At 34.0% G+C, this 27124-nt stretch overlaps 1 protein-coding gene across 1 annotated transcript in view; it reads right to left on the bottom strand.

Annotated features, from left to right (window-relative positions):
- Isha (Insulator su(Hw) mRNA adaptor) overlaps nucleotides 1–27124 on the bottom strand; it is a 314370-nt gene that overhangs the window by 207268 nt on the left and 79978 nt on the right. The window contains exons 4-5 of the mRNA XM_090409621.1: nucleotides 23402–23501; nucleotides 6826–7022 (exon numbers count right to left, since the gene is read on the bottom strand). Of these exons, the coding sequence (XP_090265747.1) occupies nucleotides 6826–7022; nucleotides 23402–23501 (297 nt within the window). The remainder of the gene's footprint in view (nucleotides 1–6825; nucleotides 7023–23401; nucleotides 23502–27124) is intronic.

Genomic DNA, 27124 nt, shown 5'->3' on the forward strand with positions numbered 1-27124 from the left:
TTAACTTCCTGTGTCCACCATGGAGTTCTAATTTTTCTATCCTTGCAGGACAACTTCACCACATGCCTCTCGAGCTGAATCGATCAGGGTTTTCTTCACGGCTTGCCACTGAATCTCCAAGGTTTGATTCCTGTTCTCAAACTTTTTCATTTTTTCTTCAATAATCTTTGTGTATTTTAGTCTACAGTTCACATCTCAGAGATCCTCAACTTTTATTCGCTTTAAAACTTTCTTACATTTTATTCTTCTCAATATGAAATTCAATTTCATATTGAATCAAGACTAAATAGTGATCACTTCCAATTTCAAATCCTCTGTACACTCTGGTATCCTGTACCAGGGAGAAAACATCACTATCAACAATAACATAATCAATGAGACTTTTCTTATTCCTTGACTCTTCTCTCCATGTGAATTTGTGCACATTTTTATGTTGGAACATGGTGTTAGTAATAACCATGTCCTCAGCAGAAATCCAACAGGTATTTGCCATTATTATTAGCTTTGCTCTTTTCTCCAAATTTTCCCAAAACATTTTTGTATGTCTGACAATCACTTCCTACTCTGCTATTTAGATCCACAACAAGGACCAACTTTTCCTTTTTCATTGTGTCCGCAGCTTTCTCAAGAGCCTCAAAAAATTCCTCCACTTCTACCTTAGTAGAACCTTCTGTGGGACCATAGGCACAAATAAGTCTCATTGTCCAGTTCCCCATTCTCATATCTGCCCACATTACTCTACTTGAGACTGACTGCCGTTCATGAAGATTAGCCTTGTATTTTGTGTTGAATACTATGGCTACTCCTTTTCCTTGATTTTCATTGCCTGAATATAACATTTTGTATTTATTGCTCAGAAAGATCTCACCAGTTTTTGTCTTTTTTTGTTTCAGTCACCCCTATTATGTCAATCTGGTACTTATCTAATTCCTCCACTAGCTTCATTTCTTTGCCATTCAGGCTTCTTATGTTGATAGTACCAATCTTTAACTCTGGTGATGTTGAGTTGGGGTGTCTTTGCGGATTTGTTCCACTAGCTGACTTTTCGCTGTTCGCCCTGGTTCCCTGGCAAAAACAACGGGGGCCTTGTTTAACCGGGGCGATACCCCAGCCAGCATGAAATTTTGTCATGTTGTATACCATCATTTTTTATTTTGGTTTGACCAATAAGAATACAACTTGGTCGGCTCAATCCCCAATTGCCAGCCCATCCTCGTTCGTTCAACAGCCAAGTATATATCTAACAGGGTGCACCACGAGAAGGTGAGGATTGGACAATAGTCAGAAGCCCTGGTCGGTTCTCCACATTCCTTTAAAGGCTATGTGGAGGTCTCCTCTCAGTTATACTGCTTTCACCCTTAAGCACCCCCTATAAATTAGTGTTCACCACAAACCAAAAATTAGCAACACTTTTAAACCTACAAAATCTCACACATAGAAAGAAATACTAGAACACCACAATGTGGTATACAAATTTCCTTGCCAACAAGACTGTGATGTCACCTGCATGGGTTCCAAGATCGGATCTTTATGGGAAAGACTACAGGAACACTTCAGTGACTGCAACATACTAATTGCAGAACATCTAAGCAATAAGAAATATAGCAACCAAAAGAAAAATAGAAATAGCAGTCCACACTCTTGAACAGAAGCATACCTCACATTTCAAGAAATGTCATAATAGTAGACATACAGGAAAATGAAACTATGCTTAGAATATCGGGAATAATAGCCACAAAATGTGACAAAAACTCAATAAATGTGCACCACCTCTATATAATCTCTGAGAGTTGGAATCTCCAAAACAAAAATATTAGGTCACAACTCCAACAATAGAAAACAACAAGCAGAAATGACATAGCTTCCAGTTTTTCCACGAGCTATGAAGACAACACAGTCAAAACAGCTCCCATCTCTATTCTATCCTTCTCCTTTCCCCAAAAAATTCCTATCTTTCACCTTCTCCCCAAAGAATTCACCGGCCACCCTTAAAAATCCGGGTTTTTAATTTCGCATACCTTGTGTCTTACCTGCAATTCTCCCACATTTCTCTATCTCCACATTTCCAACCCCTCCCTTCTTTCAATCATACTTCAGTAATATTGTCATACACCATTATTTCTTCCTTATATTCGTCATATGTCTATATCTTTAAAACTTCAGTAATGCCCTAAAAATTGATTAAAAAGTCAATTACATTATAAAAGGGATACTCCTAAACAAAAATAGGCAAAATAGCCATTTGTGTTTTTATTCATTTTTTACTTGGAATCCAGAAATTCAGCTCTAGAGACCAATCAAAGAACTTTTCAAGCCACTTCATCAGATGACTTAAATAATTGAGGTACTGGTCTCCAGGCAATGATATTTACCTCCCACTAAAGACAATCATAAACATTCCTGCCCAGAGCAGGATGCAAAGATGCAGCCTGCTGGGTGTGGAGTGGGTATACACTAAACCACTCAATCAACCAGATGCAATGCGAGAAAGTACAAGTGGCATGCTGCTACCCCTACTTTATTCATTAAATATCTGGAATACATATTAAGCTGCTGTTATATTCTAAATAAATCCACCACAAATCTTCTGGATTCTTAACTGAATTGAATAACAGCTGTAAAAAGTATGATTAAAAAATCAGCAGTAAAATAAAACTGTAAAGAGACAGTAAAAACAGAATAATAAGACAAGAACAGACCACACCTTTTACCTACACACAATTTTTATGGAAGATGGCAAGTTAAGTTATGAAAAGAGGTAACAGAATAAACAAGACTGTTGTGATGAGGATTCAGCTGAATAAATTTATATTAATGAGAGATATTAGCCAAAAGTGCAATTGAGATATATCCAAGATTGCTGTCAAATTAATTTTAGTTTATGGATCCAAAATAAAACCATTAATTGAAGGCTGGAGACAAAATTCTGAGGAAATTAACAGCATTATATCAAAATTGGGGATATTAGAGAGAGACTTGATAATTAGCATCCAAGAATGTGTATGCAGATATGGTGACTTAAGCAAAATGGGAGAGAAAGGGTTTAGGAAAACAGGTCTGTGATGCAAGAGGAGCAAGAAAGTATCTATGGAAGATCAATATCCCATTAATTGATTAAGTAATTAGAAACATTGCAAGATCTGATAAAATTAGTCTAAACGAATCACTGATCCACTGAAGAAAAATTGTTGATAAGCCCATAATAATATTGTAATCTATCCATGCTATTTACATCGTTTAGAGCAGTGCTTCCCAAACTTCTGGATGTCAGGGCCCCCTTTACAAAAATTAAAATATTTCACGCCCCCCCCCCCTCAAAAAAAAAATCGTAATAGAGAGATATATTATTATAATATTTATTGTATTTATATTCAATACAAAACATACACAGCGAATATTGCAAAAATCAAATGCATGTATTATTTTTTGCCTCTTACCGTTTGGTTCTGAAGACGATGCGGGCTGTTCTGGTAAAATACGAAATACTGTCCTTTTTTTTTTTTTTTTTTTTGGAGTCTATTTCTGCTTCTGATTGTTCGCGGGAATTTTTTTAAAATTTTTTTTATCAGCCACTTCTCATATATTTTATCAGCCATCTTACGGTTAAATTTTTTAACGTAGAATAGGTCAAATAATATCACCACTTACCAATACTGGCACACCACAGACTGATAACAGGAAATTAATGAATATTACCTGAATAAGGGAATTCCCAGACCAGGAACATTTTTCTCTTTTGTGACTTTTCTCCCTTTGCGGTACTTAAGCCTAACGCGAAACAGACAGCAAAGGCAGGTTATTAAAACGTGCATATGATTGGTGCGGTATTAACAAAAGATCGCGCAACCGAAAGATAAAAGCATAGCTGACAATTGAGTTGAAATGTTTTTTTTTGAGTCTATTTCTGCTTCTTCTGATTGTTCGCGGGAATTTTTTTATATTTTTTTTTATCAGCCACTTCTCCATCTTACGGTTAAATTTTTTAACGTAGAATAGGTCAAATAATATCACCACTTACCGATAATGGCACACCACAGACTGATAACAGGAAATTAGTGAATATTACCTGAATAAGGGAATTCCCGGACCAGGAACATTTTTCTCTTTTGTGACTTTTCTCCCTTTACGGTAATTAAGCCTAACGCGAAACAGACAGCAAAGGCAGGTTATTAAAACGTGCATATGATTGGTGCGGTATTAACAAAAGATCGCGCAACCGAAAGATAAAAGCATAGCTGACAATTGAGTTGAAATGCTAACTCTCTCTCTTCAACTGAATTCCATATGTGAAACTGCCATAACATTCATTATATATATATATATATATATTACTTAGTTTTAACACTTTTACGAATTTTAACACGTTCGGTTGAATTTTATTGTTGCCTTGGGAAATCGAACTCACACACATCTAATTAATAACAATAGTTTTTAGTTAGATACTGGGTTTGCCCATGCAACATATGGTTTTGTTTCAGTCTATACAGCATAGTTTCTGTATGAGGGGAAATGTGATTCATTAATTAGTGTGTTTTTATCCCAGTTGTCTGTAATTGCACTATTTGTTGAGAAATACATTACACAGACTCCTCATACCTTATTCACTGGCATAATAAAAGTACTTGTTTTTATTGCCTCTGCAGTATAGTGGTTGTTAGGGAGGGGTGTTGTTTACCACTGGAAGAGAGTTACTGTCTCCCCACATGAACTTGTTTAAGCTTTTTTTCATGTGTGAAGTATATGCGAAACTTTTATTGGTAACAGAAAACTAGCTCGGATGACAGTAATAATATAAAACGAGTTTTGATATGTATATAAAGTCGATATCAACAGTCTCCCTGATTCCGAACGCCTGATGAAAGGGACAGGAAGATTTGGAGCTTCCCTGGAGAGCATTCGAAGTAAATACAACAACCACTGCTTTGAAATGAAACATATGAATAAGCAATGTTTACTAATATTCATTAAGCGCCGAAATACGCAGGAAGCAAAGTTTGTGAACCAACACCAATGTGTGAATTTTTCCATGAAAATATAAAAAATAACAAAAAAGAAATAATAAATAATAAACATTAAATACGTTTCTTTTAAAATAAAAAAAAATCTACTTAGTCTTAAAACATTTTAAATTTGTTTTCATTATTTCACAGCCCCCCTGAACAAAACCTACGGCCCCCAAGGGGGCCGCGGCCCACAGTTTGGGAAGCGCTGGTTTAGAGTACCTATCAGAAATGTTTGGCAGAATTTCATTATTTATTTATTTATTGCCGGCCTGGTTGGCAAAGTGGTTAGCGTATCCGTTTTCCAGCCAAAAGGCTGTGGGTTCGAATCCTGCCATGGGCATAGATGTTTGTGATTTTCTGTGAAAATACTACGTGGTGGTTGGCAGTAGATGCCGTTGGTGTGTGATGATGAAAGTAGCTGCGGTTTGTAGTGATGAACTGAGTTGTGGAGTGGGTATCCTCCCTCGATGAGCCTTTGGACTCCCTGGAGGTGTCATACAATAATAATAATAATATTTAAAACTGTTAAAGTCAACAGCATATCTTTCTTTATAATACATGTTTTATTTGTATTACATAGCAAGTAATTAGGTTTCCACTGTCATCAGAAAGATATTACACCAAATATTTTTACTGCTGTTCAATGTCAGCTAATAGAGATTATTAATGACAATTACATTGTGTTATTGAATGATGATCATTCCTGACTTTCTTCAGAGCTTCTGCCAATCTTCTTTGTTCACTAATAAATTCCTTCAGTTTTTCACTTCAAGTACATTAAATATAGATCCAGATGATTGTTATCCTCCCAAAACTTCTCCAGAATTAACACATCCTAATATCATATGATATAATGTCCTAATATCTTTTATAAACTGTGATACCTATCTGAAATAAGATTATAAAAAAAAAAAAAAAAAAAAAAAAAAAAAAAAAAAAAAAAAAAAAAACCTAAGCCTCTCATCCAACAGCAATACCCATAGAAGGTGTCCCTCCTAGGACTTCAGGCTTTCAGTCTAATCTTTCCACTTACTGAGATGAAATATAGGACTGATTAAAGTCACTTATTTATATGTGTTGTACTCAAAAATATTCCATTAAACCTTATGAGTTCAAACCAGCACATAAATCTAAACAATCTACCTGCTCTGACATTTTGAAACCTACTATTGTTAATGAGAATGTGTTAATTTTTTCCCGGTCTTATTTGTTATGTGTACTTTCTAGTCAGTTTTAAAAGTTTGGGAGGGGGGCACAGGTGGAAGGAAAACCTTCAAAACAGTAATAACTTACAAGTTATTACTGTCACATGAGTCCTAACATAACACTTTTAAGGTTCTTATGTAACAGACAGGATTCATATGCTAGTCTTCCCAACCAAAGGGCATAGTCAATACTAATTCTTGTGAAGTATCAACACAGCTTATATTTATTATTTCTCAAAGTGAATTCAGTCATATTAATATACTACTCATTTTTTAATATGTTGCTTTTGATAATTTCATGAGCTTTAAAATTAAAAAAGTTCTTACATTATATTCTGTACCAGTTTAGCATGCAACTTTCTTAGGATGCAATTAGTTCAACCCATACTTGCTACTAATGTCCTATAGGTTGATCTACCAACCTCTCATGTATGGTCTCAACATAAAACAAAACAAAACAAAAAAAATAAAAAAGTTTTCTGTTATCTAGTATCATGCTAACAACTAGGTAAAACAATCCAACCTAATTAAGAAATTCACAAAATTCACTACTGCTATATGCCTACATATCTGTAACTCAGCTGCAACAAGCTAGTGAAACAAAAGCTAAAAATTACCTCAGAAAATGGCCTTGATTCCGATGAAGAAAATGGCCTTGATTCTGACACAGAAAACTGCCTTGGTTCTGCTACAGGTTCTTCACTAATCTGATTACTTTGATTCCATGTTTTCCAAGGAGAAACTTCAGCAGTACTTTTCTGCTTTGGTTGAACATTTACTGATGGCTGTTCAATAGGTGTTGATTGCTGAAATACTAATAAAATACCAAACTTCATTAAACAATATTGCAATACAGCTTCTAAAAAGAAATAAAACCACAAGCATTATAAGAGAATATTTGTAATTACAGTAATCACTCAAGTATCCAACATTAAAAATCAATTTGCTGGTCACTAAGCATGATTAAATGTATGGTTAATATTGCTGTTACACAAGTTAGACAACATGTTGATCTATGCAGGGATCTGTAAACTGAAGTTCTGGTTATTTCGGAGATGGATAATTGAGAAATAACTGTACTGTTTAATTACTAGAATAAACTAAAATTTCAAATTTCCTTTTTCTATACAACTACGTGAATCATCCATTACAGGACATGTTTTTCTTTCAATTTGTGTATGCACACAAACAATTAGTTACCAAATATTCCACATTAGATGTGCTATAATGACAACTATCATATAGATGCTTATGATACTACACTGGTCATCCTCTTTCTTATACTTGGCACCTCCATACACTTATTTGTGATACCTGTCAGTCAGCCTTTCTTCTTTATAAGTCACAAAGGTATTTTGTATCTGTGTACTGAGAAGAAATAAGCCTAAAAGATTTCCAGTTGGTAATGAGTAGGCTTATTTTTTGGCAATATGCATTAGCATTTAGAGAATATCAGTTTAAATTTTTTCTTTTCTTCTACAAAAAAAACCCAAGAACCTATCTATCTGATGTTACACAACAAATATTTCAAGTAATTAAAACCATTAATTTTTTAAATATCCCCCAATATCTACATATGCATAGAAAGGCTACAATTTCATAATTACAGAATGATTTTCAATTAATAAGAAAACAGGCAATTGTTCTGACAATGTTTTGTGTGTGTGTGTGTGCACGCACTGCTAAATATCAATATTAAATTCAAGGAATACAGATCTTACCCCCCCCCCCACACGCACACACCATTAACTTAGCTATCAAAAATACAATAAAACTCTGTATAAAACAACACCATCACTGTTTTAGGGCTTCTTTACTTGACTTTTTCTTGCTTTGGTTTCATTTTCAAAAGAAACTAAAAAATTTCACATAATTATTTTTGCATAAGAGTCCATGGTACATTTACAGATTTCAAAATGAAGATCTTGCTTGAAAGCTTTACAATTTCTTATTTTAGCTTATTTTGGAGGGTGGATAAAGGAAAAACACTTGGATAAAGGATTAAACTAAATTTATTATACTCTAACCAAGTGAAAAATAAACTTTCAACATCTTTCTCTAAATCCAGAGTAATTTATTAACCACCTTACCCCAGTCCTGAAGATACTTTCAGGTGCAATCTTTGTTTGCTCACACTTGGATAAAGGATTAAACTAAATTTATCAATTTTCAATATCATCAGTACCATTTGTAGGCTAACGATTTTTTTTTCTATTTTTGTTAATTTTGTATTTTTTGAATTTATTAACTTTTTATGTAATTCAGAAATCTTGCTCTAGACATCAACAGGAACTTTTTTAAACTTAACTTCGGTTCTTCATCTCACAAAATAGCAACAAAATACCAGCTAGAGAATATATTAAATCCTAATTTCAGGGATGATTTCAAGAAAACAAGTTTATATATTAACATGTGCCCAACTGCTAACTATTATGCAGATACAGAATGTAAGACTACTTAAATGTTTATTTTATAATAAGATACAAAATGTTTTATTGCTATCTTAAAGACTGTGTTAAGTTTTAGAAACCAATTTTAAAAAATGAACAACAACACTAAGATTATAATAGATGTTCTGTGCAGTCTTAACTGTCAGTGTGATTACTTACTCAAACTGGTATAGCTGTCATTTTCTCTATTCCATGATGTCTGCCCTGAGATATTAATTTTTTTATTATAATTTACTTATAACTAGTACATAGGGATATTTGTTTAAGTAATAAGCTGACCTGGATACATGATGCTTCAGCGACACTTCCCTTGATCTCAGTGTGGCTGATCTACCACAGATTAAAATTTGAGTGAAGCCAGCAGATCTGATGTAAGAGAAGTTGAATCTAAAAGAGCACCATGTGAAAATGGGTATGTGAGACTTCTCAATGTCTGTAGAGAGCTTAATGTGTGTAAATAATGGACCTTTGGCAGTATTTCATCTTAATATAGTAATGCAAGCACTAAGGAATTCAGTTTAGCTGTATAATTGCTATGTTCAAGAGGAAAGTGATTAGATATACCGTCTAGGAAGACACTGCAAACCCCACTTAACTGATTTTCAACCATCTATATAGATCACTAGATAGCTGAAAATCACACACACATCTTTCAAGTTTAATTTTATTTTATTCATTTTTTTATATACAATCCGAATAAGTGTGTCAAACAAGCACCATGTCCCACAACAAGGACCAAAAACACATTCACAAAGGATGATTTATTTTATTTTAACCACATACTACAGACAGCTGTAAAAAAAAAAAAATAAAGTGCTGGTTAGTTCACTTTGACAAAGATCAGGGGGGTAGGCTAATTCAGAATGTTCCAGCTACAATTATAATTATCTGAATGGATGAACTACCATACTCTCTTGGGCAGAAGTATAGACTTTGGGACCCATAGATGAATCTTGAATGCTCCACAGATACAAAACAAAGAACATCAGTCAGCACCCAGGAGGTGAAGACAGGGTGCAAAGCATGTTCTCAACTTACACACATAAGATAGGATTTTTATTATTGTCTCAAAAACTTTGTTAAAACTGAGATTACTGTTTGCAGCAAAAGTGTACTTAGTCTTCTACAGTGAAGACTAAAGCCCATGTGTAAGCATCAAATGGAAAGGTGGTAAAGAGCTTGTTACAACTGCTTTCTGTGACTCATATTTCAAGAGTGGCATAAGATGGTAAAGCCCTATTCCTAAAGGACACTGCTTAAGGTAGAAGGGAAGATATTTTGTTATTAAGTTTACATTGATTACAAATAGTATGATACAACTTTCTCTTGGAGAAAGAGTTCTTTAGGAGTGTTGTCAATCCCATTCCAATTTGGAAAGTTTGGTTGGATAGAAAAATCTTAATGAAAAGAAGGAGACTCCATCTAAGAGAGAAGTCATTTAGGTTTATGAGTATACCAAACTTTCATGTGTCAAATACTTTTTCTCTCAAAGAAAACTAAGTGCTAATTTTTGAAGAAAGCATTTCCAATGGACATTTGCAGTCTAATATATTCAGAAGCCAGACTATCTTCATAAAAAGGTTATCTAGAAAAAATAAAAGATGATGATTAATCCTTTTTTTTCTTCAAATCATGAACAGAGAGCTATTAGATGATGATTTGTTGGAGTTTTTGTGTCCTTGATAAGAGATTAATAATAATGTAAACTTAATTATGTAGTGTTGTCATAGTAGCCTGTACACCCCTTGAGGGTACATATCAGAAAAAAGATGATGTTCATCTTTCAGGATAAAGAAGATCAACATTTTTCCAACAAGATGTTCACTTATAAAGTGCATAATGAATAAAGGTTATATATCAGGTGTGTCAGATGTTTTCTGCTTTTTGTTCTTGCTGTGAGATGTGGAATTTTGGGACTTAGATTGGGGTTGTTAAAGGTTCCTGATAAACTTGAGAATGAAAAATTCATCCTCATAAAATGAAGAAACCATTGTCAGACATGGATGCTCACTTGCAGCAATGACTATGAGTTGAAGTTTAATACCAGGACTCCTCCAGACCTGCACCATGGCAAGCCTTTAACTCTTTCCCGGATCACATGAAAATGGACTTCCTGATATACAGAGTGAGCAAAATTAAAATATCCCTGTTTAAGGCCTTGTGGGGTTTCACTCCATGATCCAAATGCTGCGAAACTTTGCAGGAATACATTGTGCATCATGTGGAAGTGATATCTGAGGGGGGGGGGGGGAAGTTCCAAAATTTGCAATTAGGGAGTATTGTATGATGTACTGAATGTAGATGTAATTTTTCTGCGTGAGGAGAAGAGCGACACAAGCATAAATAACACATTTTTATTCACTTCCATTATGCATTCACAGGGTGTACTGTTGCTCTTAATGGTATGTTGCATTATACTGTCTTTCAGCACTGACAAGTTATCACTCTGGATTCCATGAAATATTCTTGAAGAACCGCCTGTACTGATCAACCGATGTGTGGAGGGGCCCCTGCATGAAAATTACTGATTCCATGCAAAGGCACTGCTGTAGCTGTGACAGAACAAAATTATTTTAATCATTAATATAGCCTACTTTCTTTGAGGAGTGACCCTTTTTTTACAATGTCATTGGCTCTTTACCCAAAATTCTAGGGTATTACTGAAGTGTTATAAAACTAATATATGAAGAATAAAAATAGGAGAAATTTTGGACATACCTTTTTTGGATGTGATTTTCTGTCTCCTTATTCCAGCAATGTGCCTTCATATGCTGTTAAAGGAAGAGGGTTTTTTTGGGGAAGTGGGGGTAAAGTAATGTAGGGGAATTATTTGAAAAAAAAACTGGGTTTTTTAATACAGCAATCCCTCGATTAGTGAGCCTAATGTGTTCTTTAAAACAGGTGCATTAATCAAAAATAATAACCTATGGGAAAATGTATAATTCGTTCCTCAGATTTCTTTTTTGATCCTTAAATTTTTTTATAAAAGAATTAGGGTATGTCTCAGGGCCTAGTTAAAGGAAAATCATGAAGCTGAAAGACAATAAAACATATTCAGAATATCAATGTATTATTCTGCTTCTTAACAAAGAATTGAGCTAACGTAGTTTGGTGAACATTCTGTTTCTTTTTTTTTTTTTCATACAACTGACGGTATGGCCCCATTGCCTCTTCTGCAAATTTTGCTGGTTCTCTCTTCACCAGGGTCAGTTTCTAAGCATTGCTGCTTAAAAACTTCGATTGTACGAAAAACTATTTTCAAATTGTTTCTGTGAAACCTCTCTGGGCTTGTCAGTGATTAAATTTTCTTCATATTCTTCAGGATCTTCCTACTGTGTATCTAAATTTAGGTCAGAATCACTCAATTCTCCAAAATGAGATTTAATCAACATAGATTCATTTGAAAAGCCTCTAAAATCAAGTGCACAATGTGGAAGAATGTGCTTCCAAACGGGTCGCATATTGCTAGCAGTAATTTCATTCGACTTTGCGACTTTATAACCAGGTTGAGATTTCTCTGATTTGGCTAGAAAAGTCTTGGAAGGCATTCGTTTCCAAAAAAAGGCTGGTTTCATCGACATTAAATATTTGTTGATCACACAATAGTCTCCTTCTTAAACAATTTTCTTCAAAATCTCTGGATATCTCCTTATCTGCACTTGTAGCTTCTCCTGTGATTAGAACATTATGTAGGCTATTTCTCTTTATGAAAAGCTCAAATCACCCAGCACTAACATGGAATTTTCTTTTCCATCATTGATAGCCCTTTCTTTCCAGGTTACAAAGAGACAATGCTTTTGATTTAATAAGGCCAGGGTTTAGCGGGATCCATTTTTGGTTATAATCCATCTCTCTAATTCAATCATTATAATACTTTGATTTCGAGTGCATGCATGATGAACTTGAAGCAGTCTTACTTTTCTCTTTGTATTCAGCAGTTGATTCACCCATTTTTGTGTTCTTGTCCTATCTCTGTTCTGGATTCACCTTGTTCATTTTTCTTTATTATTTCAAGTTTTTCTTCCAATGAGATTACTTTTCGAATCATTTTCACACATCTATTTTTTGCTCACTAATTCTTTTACTCATGAGAAAAGGTTAGGAAAATAATTTAAAATAAAAAAGTAAGAAAAACAATTGCACATGATATGATTAGCAAAATGCTATGTAAAGTGGACGACATAAATTTTGGCAGTAAATTTGGAACATAGGGTACATGGAAATAGTGCAGTATGCCATTAAAAAATAACTTTGTAAAATGTTTGAAATCGGTAACTAAATTATTTCAACCTGGTGAGTGATTTTTTAAATAGTTAGCCATAAAAAATGTATAGAACGAAAATTTTTAAAATCTGTAACATTTATTTGCAAGATGTATATAGGCGCACTAATCGAATTTGGGTATCGAAAAAAAATGACGCACTAATTGGGGGCGCATTAATGGAGGGATTGCTGTATATGAATAAATATTATTATTATTAAGGGTAGGTAGAGAGTGTTTTGGGAGGGGTGTGTGACAAAAGGATCTGAAGATAGAAATTATTTTTTGGGAGGAAGAAGAGAGGTTTAAGGGAAAAAGTCATGGGGTGCGAGTCGTTTTGGCAACCGTCATCTTCGGAACTCGTGGGAGAAGTGGATGCTATGTCATGTTGGTTAGCTGTTCCTGTCGTTGGTGTACTTGTGTTGTCTCCTATTGGTCAGAGTCATGACCTAATTTTTATGCTGTGGAGCTTCAAACTCTTGGAGATTATGTAGGGTCAGTGGAAGTTTATCGAGTTTTCGCACATTTTATGGCTATCGTTTCCGATATTCTAAGCATTGTTTCATTGTCTTGTATGTCTAATATTATAGATTTGTCGATTTGCGGAGTGTTTTTGTTCAAGGGTGTGGACTGCTATCTCAACAACAAAATTGTTTATTATATTGCAATACCTCTCGGTAGTAATTGAGCAGGTCACAGGACTAGACTGACAAGTGTCCTTAAAGAAGAATGGTCCAATGATAAACAAAGCTGTAAACCGACACCAGACAGTAACTTTGGGTGAATGCAAAGGAAATTGTTGGATTGCTGTGAATACCCAGCAATTGTGAGTATTCTCCCATTCAGGTGAAAGTGAGCCTCATCTCCCACAGTCATCCACTGGTACACAGTGTTCAACTCACTCAAGCAAGGAATGTTAAAGTGAATGCCAGTCAACTTTCAAAGTCCTGCAGTACAACTCCTTTGTCAGGGTTAATTTTGAATGGGTAGAAACACAGAATCTTCCATAGAATTTTTCAGACAGTGGTGTAAGGCACATCCATGTATCTTGATATAGCACATGCACTACAGCAACCAATGCTGTTATTCATGGCCCGTTCCACAACAGCAGGAGAAACTTCACTTACTCATTGTGAACTGATTGGTTTGCTACCTCTGCCAGGTCTAACTCCCAATGATCCTGTTTCTTTAAAATGACCAATCATTTGTCACAGAGCCCATGGAGATAGTGCACCTCGTCGACATTTGTTCAGGTTACAAAATTTGCAGAGTGCAGCAACAGCATTGCAATTGTTTAGATAGTACAGCTTCATGAGCAAAACACATTGGGACAAGGTTAGTACCATCACTGTGGACAGTATTAACAACCAGAACAAATGGAAAAATCCAATGTCCATTTTTTTAAACCCTCCTGGCACCTGCCAACTTGAGTGATATGCAAATAACATGCATTTGGTGTTTACGATGTCCCTGGTGGGGCTGGAAATCCTTTTTTTTTTTTTTTCTCATATTGTTTCCACATGATGCACTATGTATTCCTGCAAGTGTCACAGTATTTGGATCACTGGATGGCATCCCACAAGGCCTTAAACAAGATGCTTTAATTTGATCACCCTGTACTTCCTCTTTGCCTCTTGATAAGGTGTTCTACTGTCTTGACTTAGAATCACAACTGACCAAATTATTCCAATCATGCCATTCAGAACCATCCATATTGTTAAAGTAGAAATGACAAATTTTTCATTTTGTTCATCACTGATTCATTATTTAATATAAATACGAAAAGTGATGGAGAATCTTACATGGTCACTCCTAAGGCATCTTATAGTCTGGCAATACAACCTTTTTTCCTAGGCTGCCATCTTATGGTTTCTGTCTAACCCTTTGTGAGTGGATTGCTGGCTTCCTCTCTCATCATGCTTTGAATGTCAGAATGGATAGTTCCCTCTCATTAAATTTTTCCATCAATGATGGAATAGCCTAAGGCTCTGTGTTTTCATTCCCTCTTTCTCATATACAATGATCTCTCATTAACATCCAATCCTATTCATAATTACTAATGATAGTAAACTATTCCCCTTCGTCATTCACAAAACTTTGTAGTACTCAGATGACTTGAGCCTCAAGATCTTCTATGGCTGATGCATTAAACACTAACTTGTAGCCATTCTCAAGTGAAGCGAAGATAATTTTTTAAAGTGTAATGCTACCAATGCTTGCCCTATTTTTCCCCCCATAAGACAGACCACATCTCTCTCTCTCTCTCTCATTTTTGATAACATTATGCTCAGCAACTAAGATTAGTTTTCTCTTATTGGGCTGAGGCCAACTTTCACGTTTAGCCTATACTTTCATAAAGCACATCATGTCCGTAGCCTCTTCAGCCTCAAAAGAGCTTGGTATTCTTCAACATTTTAAACATTATTTCTCTTCTGTAACTCCTAGCACTTTATAAATCCCAAATCTGCATAACTTCCAAATATTTTCACATTTGGGGTGACACACCAAAAACGTCTCTCAGAATGCCTGAGAATAATGAATGAATAAGTGAATCCATGAGAGCTAATAACTATGACACTCTCTCACTGACTCCCTCCAACCACTTCTGCAGATGCATTGTCTTTGTATTGTCTTTTCCATAGATGTTTTCTATGGATGTTGCTCCATTGAACTGATCACCACTATTACCCACTTTTTTTCTCTAATCACATAAATACAAGCAGCTGCTGGTCAACATCTAAATACAATTCAGCTCCAAACTCACTGAAAAACTTCTCGTTCTCTTTTTATATATCCCTGTACTTTGGAACAGTCTCATCTCACACTGTTTCTCTCAATGAATACAACTTCCACCTCTTCAAGAAACACATTACCTGATTCCTGTCTCTCTAATTGCCTGCCCCAACCATAGCAATGTCATGTTATAGATCAAGACGTGTCATGTGAAGGTTATTAAACAAACATTAAAATATCTCGCTACAGTATCTTCATTTGTTTTTTTTTTTAAACCTAAAGCTCTATGATGACTAACTGGGTTGCTATTTTTTCTTAAAAATAATAATAATCAGCAGAATACAATTTAATTATGTGTATGTACGAAGCAGCAAACTTTCATTTTTTTTTTATCCCTTGCTAAGAAATTACTATCTTTTTTGTCTTTCCTCCTAAAAATATTTTTGCTAATTTTCAATAACAAAATTAAGTCATTGAAGCAACAATTTCTTCTATAAGAATCATGAACTACATAAATTAATATTTTAAAAAAATATTGTGTTAATTTACATATTTCACCCAAACCATCTCTTTATGTATGTATTGTATAAATTTTGTGTCATAATGAAAAATTATAACAGCTGCTATAAGGCAAAAAATTATGCAGTTCCATTCAAAGTAGACAAAATCAGAAAAAAGTTCTAATACTAATTTATAGCGAACTTTGAATATTTAGTTAAGAGGTAATAGATAAATGTAACCATTAATCATATAATAAAATTAGTTAATACAGAACTTAAAATTTATCCTAAAAAAATTCAAATAAATTTGTATCATTATCATCAATTTCTGATAATTACATACAAGGAGTGTATGTACATATGTAAATATTTCAGCAAAACCATCTCTTTATGTGCGTATTATATAAATTTTAGATAGTACAGGATAATATGACAGTAAGTAATACATGATGAAGTTTACATTATTGGTAATCTCCAATCAACAATTTTCCTTCAAATTAGTCTATCATTTGTCAGCACTCCAGTATTATCATGTATTTCTCTCTTCTAGGGCATTTCTGACTACATCAATCCACCTAGATCTTAATCTTCCTCTGCATCTTAAATCAAAAATCAGAATGAGAGATGAAAAAAAAAAAAAAAACCTTTTCATCTTCCATTCTGTTAAGTGACCATAACACCTTAGATAAGCTCTGTTCACATTCCTGAATACTAAAACTGTCAAATTCCTTCCAAATTTCTTCATTTTTAATATGATTTTGCAATTAATTGATGCCACCTGGTCACTCAACAAAGTTTTCCAAGAACGCATTTTTCTAATCTGATTGTTACTAACACAACTTTCAGATCAACAAGATAAAATTGATTCAAACAGTGTCTTTATACTCCTAGTATTTTTGCTAATTTCTTTCTTATTCCATATAAATTTATTCAATTGCATTTTTCCAACTATATCAGTTATGCTTATTCTGTTGTCTATTTACATATTTATATGTCATCTTCACCAAAACACTGTGCTGAAACATCTTAAATCTTTTACTTGTTCCATATAGGTTCTCCATTAAGAATGTAGGTGAAGTGTCCTATACCTATATATTTTGGTCTTTTTACTGAAAAAAACATAGCATGAAAATAGGTAGGAACATACAACTGCTATTCAACTTAGTTAAAGAATCCTGGAAATTTGCACTGGATTTCTTTAGGAATATATCATCTGCAAAGAGCTCATGTTTGATATCTCAGATTCTGATATTCGAGAGCTTAATGCCACTTTCCTTCATACGGTGAGCCATATTAATGATGAATAAAAGTGGAGATAGTGAGCACCCTTATCTTACCCATGATTTTACAAGCCATGTTCCAGTATTCCTTTAATTCTAACTGCTGACTTAAGTATAGAGTACGTACTGCTGCATACAATGTGCTACTTAACCAATATAATTGTAATATTCTAAAAAGCTTTTCTTCTCTCTATACCTTCTCATATTCTTTTACTAGATCTACAAAAGTTAAATAGAGGTCACAGTCATATTCCCACAATTTCTTCACTATTTGTCATAAAGTGAAAATGTGATTGTGACAATCCCTATTTGGGCCTGAACAGAGCTTGTTCTTCTCCAAGTTTTCTTAGCCTCTTTTCAATTATGTTTGCATAAATTTTTCCTGGAATACTTAGGGAAATTCTTATAATTCTCCCATTGTTTTATTTCCCTTTTTATAGATATATGTGAGCTATGCCTCAATCACCCAGAATATGACCTTCTGAACAGGCCAAAACTTTCATACGTCCATATGTAAACATTTCTGGTCAAATATCACCTATTCCAGCTGCCTTACTACAGTTCAGGTTTCTCGTGGCCCTTTCTACTTTGAGTATTGATTATGTTCTCCTAATTGCATTCTATCACTATTCTGATACTTCTTTTCATTTAGCAATCTTTCCAAGTAATTACTCTAGACATCCAGAACATCCAATCATCTATGATAACTCACATAGTAATCATTACTCCAGAATAAGAAGATTTCGTATTCTTATGAAATCTTCCCATAACCTATTTAGCTACTTTTAAATACAGCTTAACTGTTATCTTTTTCACAGTACTTTCTCAGGGAATCTTCTAACTTTCTTGCTAGGAACTTTTGACATACTCTCTTCTTTTCCACAACTGTCTCACTTCTTGTATAAGTTACCGCTAAAGTTCAGAAATCAGTTATTCTGCAGATTATCTAGGTATTGTGCAGAATAACTAGGGTGATCCGTTAACGTGCGGAAATTTGTTTCTTTTCTCAAATTACCTAGGTAATCTGCAAATTACCTAGATAATCTACACATTACTAGGCACTCGTTAAAGTGAAAATAAGATCTTTGCTGGAACAACAGCAACGTTTCTGTACGCTTAAATTAACATAATGTTATTTATTTATTTTTTGATATCTAAAGAATCAAGTTAATACAATCAAACAATCAATAAATTAGTTGATAGAATCAATCATCGATCAATTAAAAAACTATAATACAAAGAATCAAACAGTTTAAAATATTATTATAATTAAGGAAATGAATTTGCAAAACATATGACACTGGCGAAACCAAACTAAAAGTGGGGGGAGGAAGGGGGGGAGTAGGGAAAGGAAATGGGAGAAACAAACTTTTGAACTTTAATGATACGGAAGCCGTTAATGTGCACATTACCTAGTAAAGTGCGGAAAACTCTTGATTCCGCACGTTAACGGAACAAATCAGTTAATCTGCAGATTAGCTAGGTAATGTGCACATTAACGGCTTTCAAGCTTTAGCGGTAACATATACACCATGGAGTTCTGATTTTTCTGTTCTTTTGCAAGAACAGAAAAATCAGAACTCCATGCCTCCAGCTGAATCAATATTTGCTACTGAATTTTCACTGTGTCGTTCTTGTTTTCAAACGTTTTCATTTTTTATCATCATCATCGTCATCAAATTCCTGCCATGTACCCTCAAGGAGTGTACAGGATATGACAGTACTACATGAAAAAATTACATCATTACTAACTTCCTATCTACAATCTTCCTCCAAATCAGTCTGTTACTTGTCAAGACTACAACATTATCAGATCTTATATTTCTATCTTCTAAGGCACTTTGTACTGTATCAATCCACCTATATCTTGGTCTTCCTCTGGGTCGTTTTCCTGCCAACCTGGCAGAGAACACTTGTTTTGCTAATCTTTCCTCTCCCATTCTATTTAAGTGACCATACCACCTGAGATTAGCTCTGCTAATGCATTCCTGGATGCTGACAATGTCAAGTTCTTTCCTAATATCCTCATTTTTAATATGATATTGCCATTGATGCCATCTGTTCACACCTCCAATCTTTCTCAGGACTCTCATATCTGCGGTCTCTAGTCTTTGGTCAAGTGTTTTACTTCTGACCCAGCTCTCGCATCCATAAGTTAAAACTGGTTTGAACACTGTCTTGTATACAACTAATTTAGTGTTCCGACTAATTTCTCTCTTATTCCATATGAATTTATTCATTTGACTTCCCACCATACCAGCTTTGCTGATTCTGTTGTCTATTTCTATATTTAATTTACCATCTTCAGTAAAAATCGTGCCTAAGTAGCTGAAATGTTTTACTTGTTCCACAGGTTCTCCATTCACAACACAGTTGACATTTTCAATGATTCTGCCTATTTTCATTGTCTTTGTCTTTTTATTGCTGACCTTCATACCATATCTATTACAACAGCAACTGAATTTAGTCAGAGAATCTTGCAGACTTGTAGCGGATTTATTTACAAGTATAACATCATCCGCATAGAGCAAAGAGCTGATATTAACATCTCCAATCCTGATATCATGTTGGTTAATACCACTTTCCTTCATAATGTGATCCATATAGATAATGAATAACAGAGGGGATAATGTACATCCTTGTCTCACACCAGATTTAACATTAAACCATCTTCTTGTACTTCCTTCAATTCTAACTGCTGACTTACAACTCAAATAAAGACTAAGTATTGCTTGATATAATGCCCCATTGACACCATATAACTGCAGCGTGTTGAATAGCTTCTGTCTTGCCACCTTGTCATATGCCTTTTCCAAATCGTCAAAACTTAAATACAGATCTTTGTTATATTCCCATGCTTTCTCGACTATTTGTCGTAAAGTAAAGATCTGATCCTGTCAGATCTTTACTTTACGACAAATTTTGTCATGTTGTACCATCATTTTTTATTTTGGTTTAACCAATAAGAATACAATTTGGTCGGCTAAATCCCAAATTGCCAGCCCATCCTTGTTCGTTCAATATCAAAGTAGATACCCAACAGGGTGCACCACGAGAAGGTGAGGATTGGACATTAGGTCAGAAACCCTGGTCGGTTCTCCGCATTCCTTTAAAGGCTATGTGGAGGTCTCCTCTCAGTTATACAGCTTTGACTCTTAAGCACCCCTTTCATTTTTTAATGAATAATATTTGTGTAGTTCAAATGTCATCTCTAAAAGTTGCTAAAATTTAACTAGCAGCTTATATTTTTACCCTGCTGAAAACTAAGTCCTGACAACTTCCAATTTCAAGTCCCCTTTATACTTTTGTATCCCCAATAAGTGTGAAGATGAATTTCCCCTTTTCTGCATTTTCCATAGCATTTCTATATAACTGGGATTCCTTTCCTGCCATGCTATTTAGATCTCCAATGATAACCAGCTTTTCCATTTTCTTAATGACAGTTGTTTTCTCTAATGCAACACAAAATTTCTCTACTTTTTCCTTAATAGATAAAAACCTGTGGGACCATAGGCACAAATAAGTATCATTGTCCAATTCAAATTTGAAATCTGCCACTAAATTAGAAGTTGTCCTGTTAATCAAGAAGTTTATTTTCATGTGTGGTGCTGAATGCTTTTGCTGCTTGTTCTTTTTCCTGATCACTGCTAGCCAAATATAACATCCCATAATCATTATTTGGTAGGATTGTACCTGTTTTTATCTTATTTTTCTCAGTAACAACAATTTATGTCCATGTTACTTCTCTAGTTCTTCTGCTTATTTGATTTCCTTTCCATCGATACTAATTTTATATATTTTTGTATATTTATTTTCATAACTTCCAGAATTATTTAAATTTGTATTCATTTGATTTAGTGTTTGATGACACAACAGACGAGTTGACACAACTGAGTTGTACTCAATGGTGATATACCTATCATTTTTTTTTTTTTTTTTTTAAACTGTAGTCTCCAGCAGCCATCCTGATCACTTGCTTCCCAAACAAACTATTCCTTGTGTCAGCAGTTTCCACACTGTACGATTCTACCAGCTGGATGTAAAGATAGGTCCAAGGACTATGATCTAGTCGTGCTATCTGGATTGGGGGGGGGGGGGAAGAAACTAAATGGCAAGTAATAATTTTTTGGAACTACACTAAGTAAACTTATATAGTATTGTTGTCCATCCATGGCATGCATACCTCAGTGATTTATTTAAACTTTTCAGTTAATATCACAGATTTGTATCTGGAATTTTATTATTAAAATAAGTAACTTAAGGGATTGAGTGAGAGAAAGAAAATTCAAAATTAACATCTTTATTTACAAATGCATAATATCAAATGTTTGTTTTGCAGGCAATATATACAAATATGAATTATTCCTAAAACCTATGTTCTAAAGAGAAAAGAGCCCCAAACTTAATATCGGACTTAAAGAACATAAACAGCACACAAAATTTCTTCTCTTCTAGATCATAAGATTTGATAAGAAAACACAAAGGCAGTTAACTTCAAACTTATAAAGCAGTTTCTTTCTCTCTTAACAGTGGCTACTGAAATATAATTTAATTCATGCCGGCCTGGTTGGCCAAGTGGTTAGCGTATCTGCTCTCCAGCCAAAAGGCTGCGTGTTCGAATCCCGCCGTGGGCATGGATGCTTGTGATTGTCTGTAAAATATTAGTGGTGGTTGGGGGTAGATGCCATTGGTGCTGATGATGAAAGTAATTGTAGTTGGTGGATTGAGTGGTGGAGATGGAGAGTTGTAGATTAGGTGCCCTTCCTCGATGAGTCTTTGGACTCCCTGGAGGTGTCATGTAATAATAATAATCTACTTTGAAAGCAAAAAAGATAATTTGTGCACAACTTTTCTTAAGAAAGAATGTATTTCCTTATTCATGTCTTATCTACAATATTGATTCCTTTTTCTATTTCTAGTTAGTAAATTTAATTTAATTAAAAAATGTATACTAGCAGGAAAATGTTTCCCACATCCCCGGGAAACGTTTTCACTATCCTTGGGTACAAAACTGTGAACTTAGAAGTTGATCACTTCTAAGTTCACAGCATTTAACCTGAATAAGTTTCAAGTTATATGTATCAAAAACTGTCCACTACTTCAGGAGAAATTATAATTATTTTTATCACTTTTATTTATATTCCAATTTAGCAAAAATAAATAAATAAATTCATTTGTTAATCCTGGGATAACTGTTTCTCTCATAACTCTCTTTTCCATCTTTTTGGCTTAAGGATTCCTTTAAACTATATTTCCTTTTTATTTATTCAAAATCATCCGTTGCAAAAAAAAACTAATGTAAGATAATCTGATATTGCTTAGCAGATATCTTACAGAATTTTCAGGTCCATTAAATACTTACACACAGATTTACTTATCCTCTTCATGTCTCATAAACAGATGATGCTGAGGTCTGTTTCTTCCAGATACCTGTCTAATGCCATTAATTCTGCTTTCTTCCAGCTTTCCCATAAACCATTCTTTTTTTCTCTTTTCTCTAACTCTTTGACAAGATGGCTTTGGCCTTCCTCTTTTCCTTCCAGAGTCCATGTTACTGCTCTTGGAAACTCTCTACTGTTCTCCATTCAGAATACATGCCCAATCTATTTTCATCCATTTTTTTTTATTGTTATTATTTATTTCACTGGCGACACTTTTTTTTTTTTGCTCAGTCAGCTTATATAATTCATCATCTGTTATACATTAGGGCCAAAATATTTTTAATATTTTAAACAAACATACTGTCTGAAAATTGTTTAATTCAGCTTCAAATAGATGAAAACTCATGTCTTTGATGCTATATTTTTTGATTTTTGATCAATTTCCATGTCTCTGATCCATTACAAAAATATTGCCTTAAAAAACTGGCTTTATTATAATCATAATAAACAAACATACATGCACTAAAAAACTTCTTACAATGCATTGAATGAAGGTTTATATATTGAAAGAAACGATAAGAAACTCACCTGGGGCATTTGGATTAGCCATATCCAAGAGTGGCTGGATAACTTCACTGGGAAAAACATTATTTTTCTGCCATAGATTTAGCACACGGACAATTTTTGGCTGCAAAAGGTTTGTTTAAAAAGTATAAAAGGATAGATATTCAGTTTGTTACATAATATGACATCGTAAGTATCAATTACTGTATACTAGTTCTTCCTCTTAATTACAGTGATCCCTCAATTATCCAACAATTGGATGGGTTAGCATATTAAATGACTTCTGATACAGCACAGTATAATTGTACCAACCACTGAATGGTTGGATAACCAATCAGTTATCCAACCATCAACTTGCTCTCCCACTATGATTAGATAATTGAGGGAATACTGTATGTGACTTGGTTCCACAGATAATAATGTGGCACAATGGCTGTGGTATGCCATTTGTGGGGTTTAGTGTTTTTAGTTATTTAAGTTTTATACTTGCGTATATTGACATTTTATTCAATGTGTGTGTGTGTAGCAGCACATAAGATGATATTGAAGTTTAAAAAAAAATTGCTGAAACCAAGGTATACTGTAAAATCTGAACCTATGATTTCAGTGATGGAGAGCATTAAGTGATCAAGCTCCTACAGTAACATACCGTGTAGTGGTAAGTTAAATGCATGCACTGTATTCTAATAAGCTTTTGGCATGTTAATATACTGAATATACAGTATTAGCATATTAATATATTATATATCTAAAGTAGAGTAAGTATATAGTTTTTCATTTTAATCCTCATGAACTCTTACTGGTAATCACATGAATTATATAATCCATAAAATGGAAGATCAGTATAAATGTGACAAAGGAATTTTACCAATCATCTTGTATGTGAAGAGAGTTCATAGACTGCATTAAAGGGGATTGTTGTGTCTAATTATATTAAAGTAATGTGTATTAAGCTGTCAGCAGTAATTGTAAAATGTGGTCATCTTATACACCAAATATAGCACAAAATACCCATTTTCAAAAGAAATTTTAAAAGCATTTTGTAAACACCCAATTCTTGTAAGCCAGCATATATGGAATTAATTTTTTGTTTGTTCCTTTGAGAAAGACTATTCTTATCTGAAATGGAATTATTTGAAAAGGTATTATTCAAACAGACATGTATTATTATAATTAATAACAAACATTCACAAAGTTAGATTCACTGTGAGAAATCTCACTCAACAAGCAACATATTAATCATGCCAAAATATACGCTCATTTACACTAACACAATTCACTGCAGCTATTCCATTCATCCACCTACTCTTCGTGAAAAATTCTTTTGGATTCCTACACTTTTAAAGCTAAAGAAAACTTCTAATCACAAAAACATTTACAAACAGGTGAGGTTAGTGCTCTTACGTGAACCTGTTGTTATGAATGGCATAACACCTCACCAAAATAAATAAAATTATCAACACTTTACATGAAGAACATGAATGTTTTGTATCCTTAATCATGAGTCCTGTATTGCATCTCTGAAGCTTTAGGAAAAAAAAAAAAAACTGAAAAGTTAAAAAAATGGCATTTTAAGAAATCCTCCAACAACTTTGTTGAAAACGACATGGTTATAAATTTATAATTGCTAAGATTGCTGTTAGCTTCTTCTACCAAAAATAGCAGTTCACAAATGATTAAAAAAGTGACAATGAGTTCATATTAAACTTAGCTGTATTTATGGGACCCTGAAAATGCAAATCAACTCCTCTCCCCTTTATAAGAATTCAGTTTTATCTCAAATATATAGTAAAAAATTGCATCCTTAAAAATTCCGATAGATATAGTGGTTAGTTGTCTAATTACATTAATGAATAAAGATTACGATATTAATCTTTATTCATTAATGTACGACAACACTATTTTAATGAAATCGTCCCTAGTCCCTAAGCATATCTGAATTATTCAAACAGCACATGCACAGGTTCCTTTATGTGGAAAAGAAGAATCTATGAACAAATTATAATCACCTGCCCTGTAGTTCTCACTTATACCTCTGCTTAACTGAAAACATTTCACAACCTACCAAGAGTCAAGTCTACATGATCACTATCTACTCAGAGCCAATGTGGAGGACACTTTAATTATGGACAGATCTTTTGATCCTACGATCAGATTCAACACTTTCAAATCCCAAAGGCCCTCCCACTACATGCTGTTTCAAATAATTATCTCTTGGTAGGTATGAATAAATTCCATTTCTTTCTCTCCAAGTGATTTTCCTCCTTCCAATGTGTCTCCATTCTTCAAGTACCATAATTTCTCAACTTGAAACTCATGTTAATTTTCTGATGTAAGTTTTTTCATATTATCTCTTGCAATCTCCTGATCTAAAGCAGCAACTGTATATTTTGTTCCACTGGCTTTTTATCTCATAGTGCTTCAAATGCCACATGCTTGTTTTCCTGATCTGTTTTGCTGCAATTCTTCTACTATCATCAGCAGAATATCTTCATCCCTACCAAATCATAGATTTTCTATCTTCTGTGAAAATACTATACCCTCACATTCTCTCTCCATAGCTACATCTCACTAACGACAAGGTTGCATCAACCAATGCAAAGAACTCATTCCTCTTATTCCTGATACTTCAAGCATTCCCATTGGCCACCAAATACCTTTACCTCTTGCACAAACTATCTCATTTGAATTTTGAATCTAGTCTCACTTAAATTTAGCTTTCCTGACTGCACTTTCACACCCTCAGAGAATAATGCTTTCTCAAAAAAAATCTAGCTATAAATCCATTTGAGCACAAACTCCACACCATCCATTCTGCACTTTCTACACATTGATTCATTTGTGACCATTACCCTCTCAATTTACCTCTATACAGTATGATGGCAGTTATGATCATTATAGTTTGCTCACAGATTAGAGACCCTTCAACACTTCTGTGCATGTCCCAAAAAGGAGAATCCATTCCGATAATAGGGTAATCAATCCGTCTTCTGGGATGAGTTTGTTTATTATTACAGGTCGGAAAATTTAGCTTTTCTTTTACGAACAATGTAGTTTTTAAAGTGTAACTATTTTGCTTGTATAACAGTTGGAAAAATGTACGTAGAATATTAACAAAATTAAAAAAGGTATAGCATAAAACAAAAATTTAACGAAATTTATTTTTAAGAAAGTTTTCTATAAAATTAAAATAATTATACAGAAAAAAAGAAATTTTTTTCAAATGAACTTAGATATTCTAAACTTACAGTTGAGAGAACTAAGGCACTTTAATGTCCTAAAACAGTTAATTATTTATAACTTGTGACTCTTAACAAATCCATGCAAAAAAAGGTTGGAAAAAAATACCATTATCAAATCCTTTAAATCTTCATAGTCATCTGAATCAGTGTCTGAATCGCCATCACTTTCACTTAAACTGATCACCAAAGGTTCGCATAATTTTTCGATAATTCCGTCTCTGTACCAATACGTTTTCCAATGAGGTGACATGAGAGCAATATTTTCCCCAGTTGTGAACTTTAATACTTTCAGTCGCCTGTTCTGAAATCTTAAAAAGTTTCGACATGTCAATATCCCCAGTTACGTTGCGATGGCGAATGAAACTTTTCACTTCTGCCCAAACATACTCAATAGCATTCATATCACAATGATATGGTGGTAGCCTCAAAGCTAGAAATTCATGCTCTTTGAGCATCGTGTCGAATTTAAATAGTTTAGTTGTTGGCGAGTTTCTTTTGACCAAAT

Source organism: Typopeltis vanoorti, chromosome 19 (genome assembly GCF_054136105.1).
Source record: "Typopeltis vanoorti isolate ZY-2024b chromosome 19, IOZ_Tvanoo_1.0, whole genome shotgun sequence".
Lineage (NCBI taxonomy): Eukaryota > Metazoa > Arthropoda > Arachnida > Uropygi > Thelyphonidae > Typopeltis > Typopeltis vanoorti.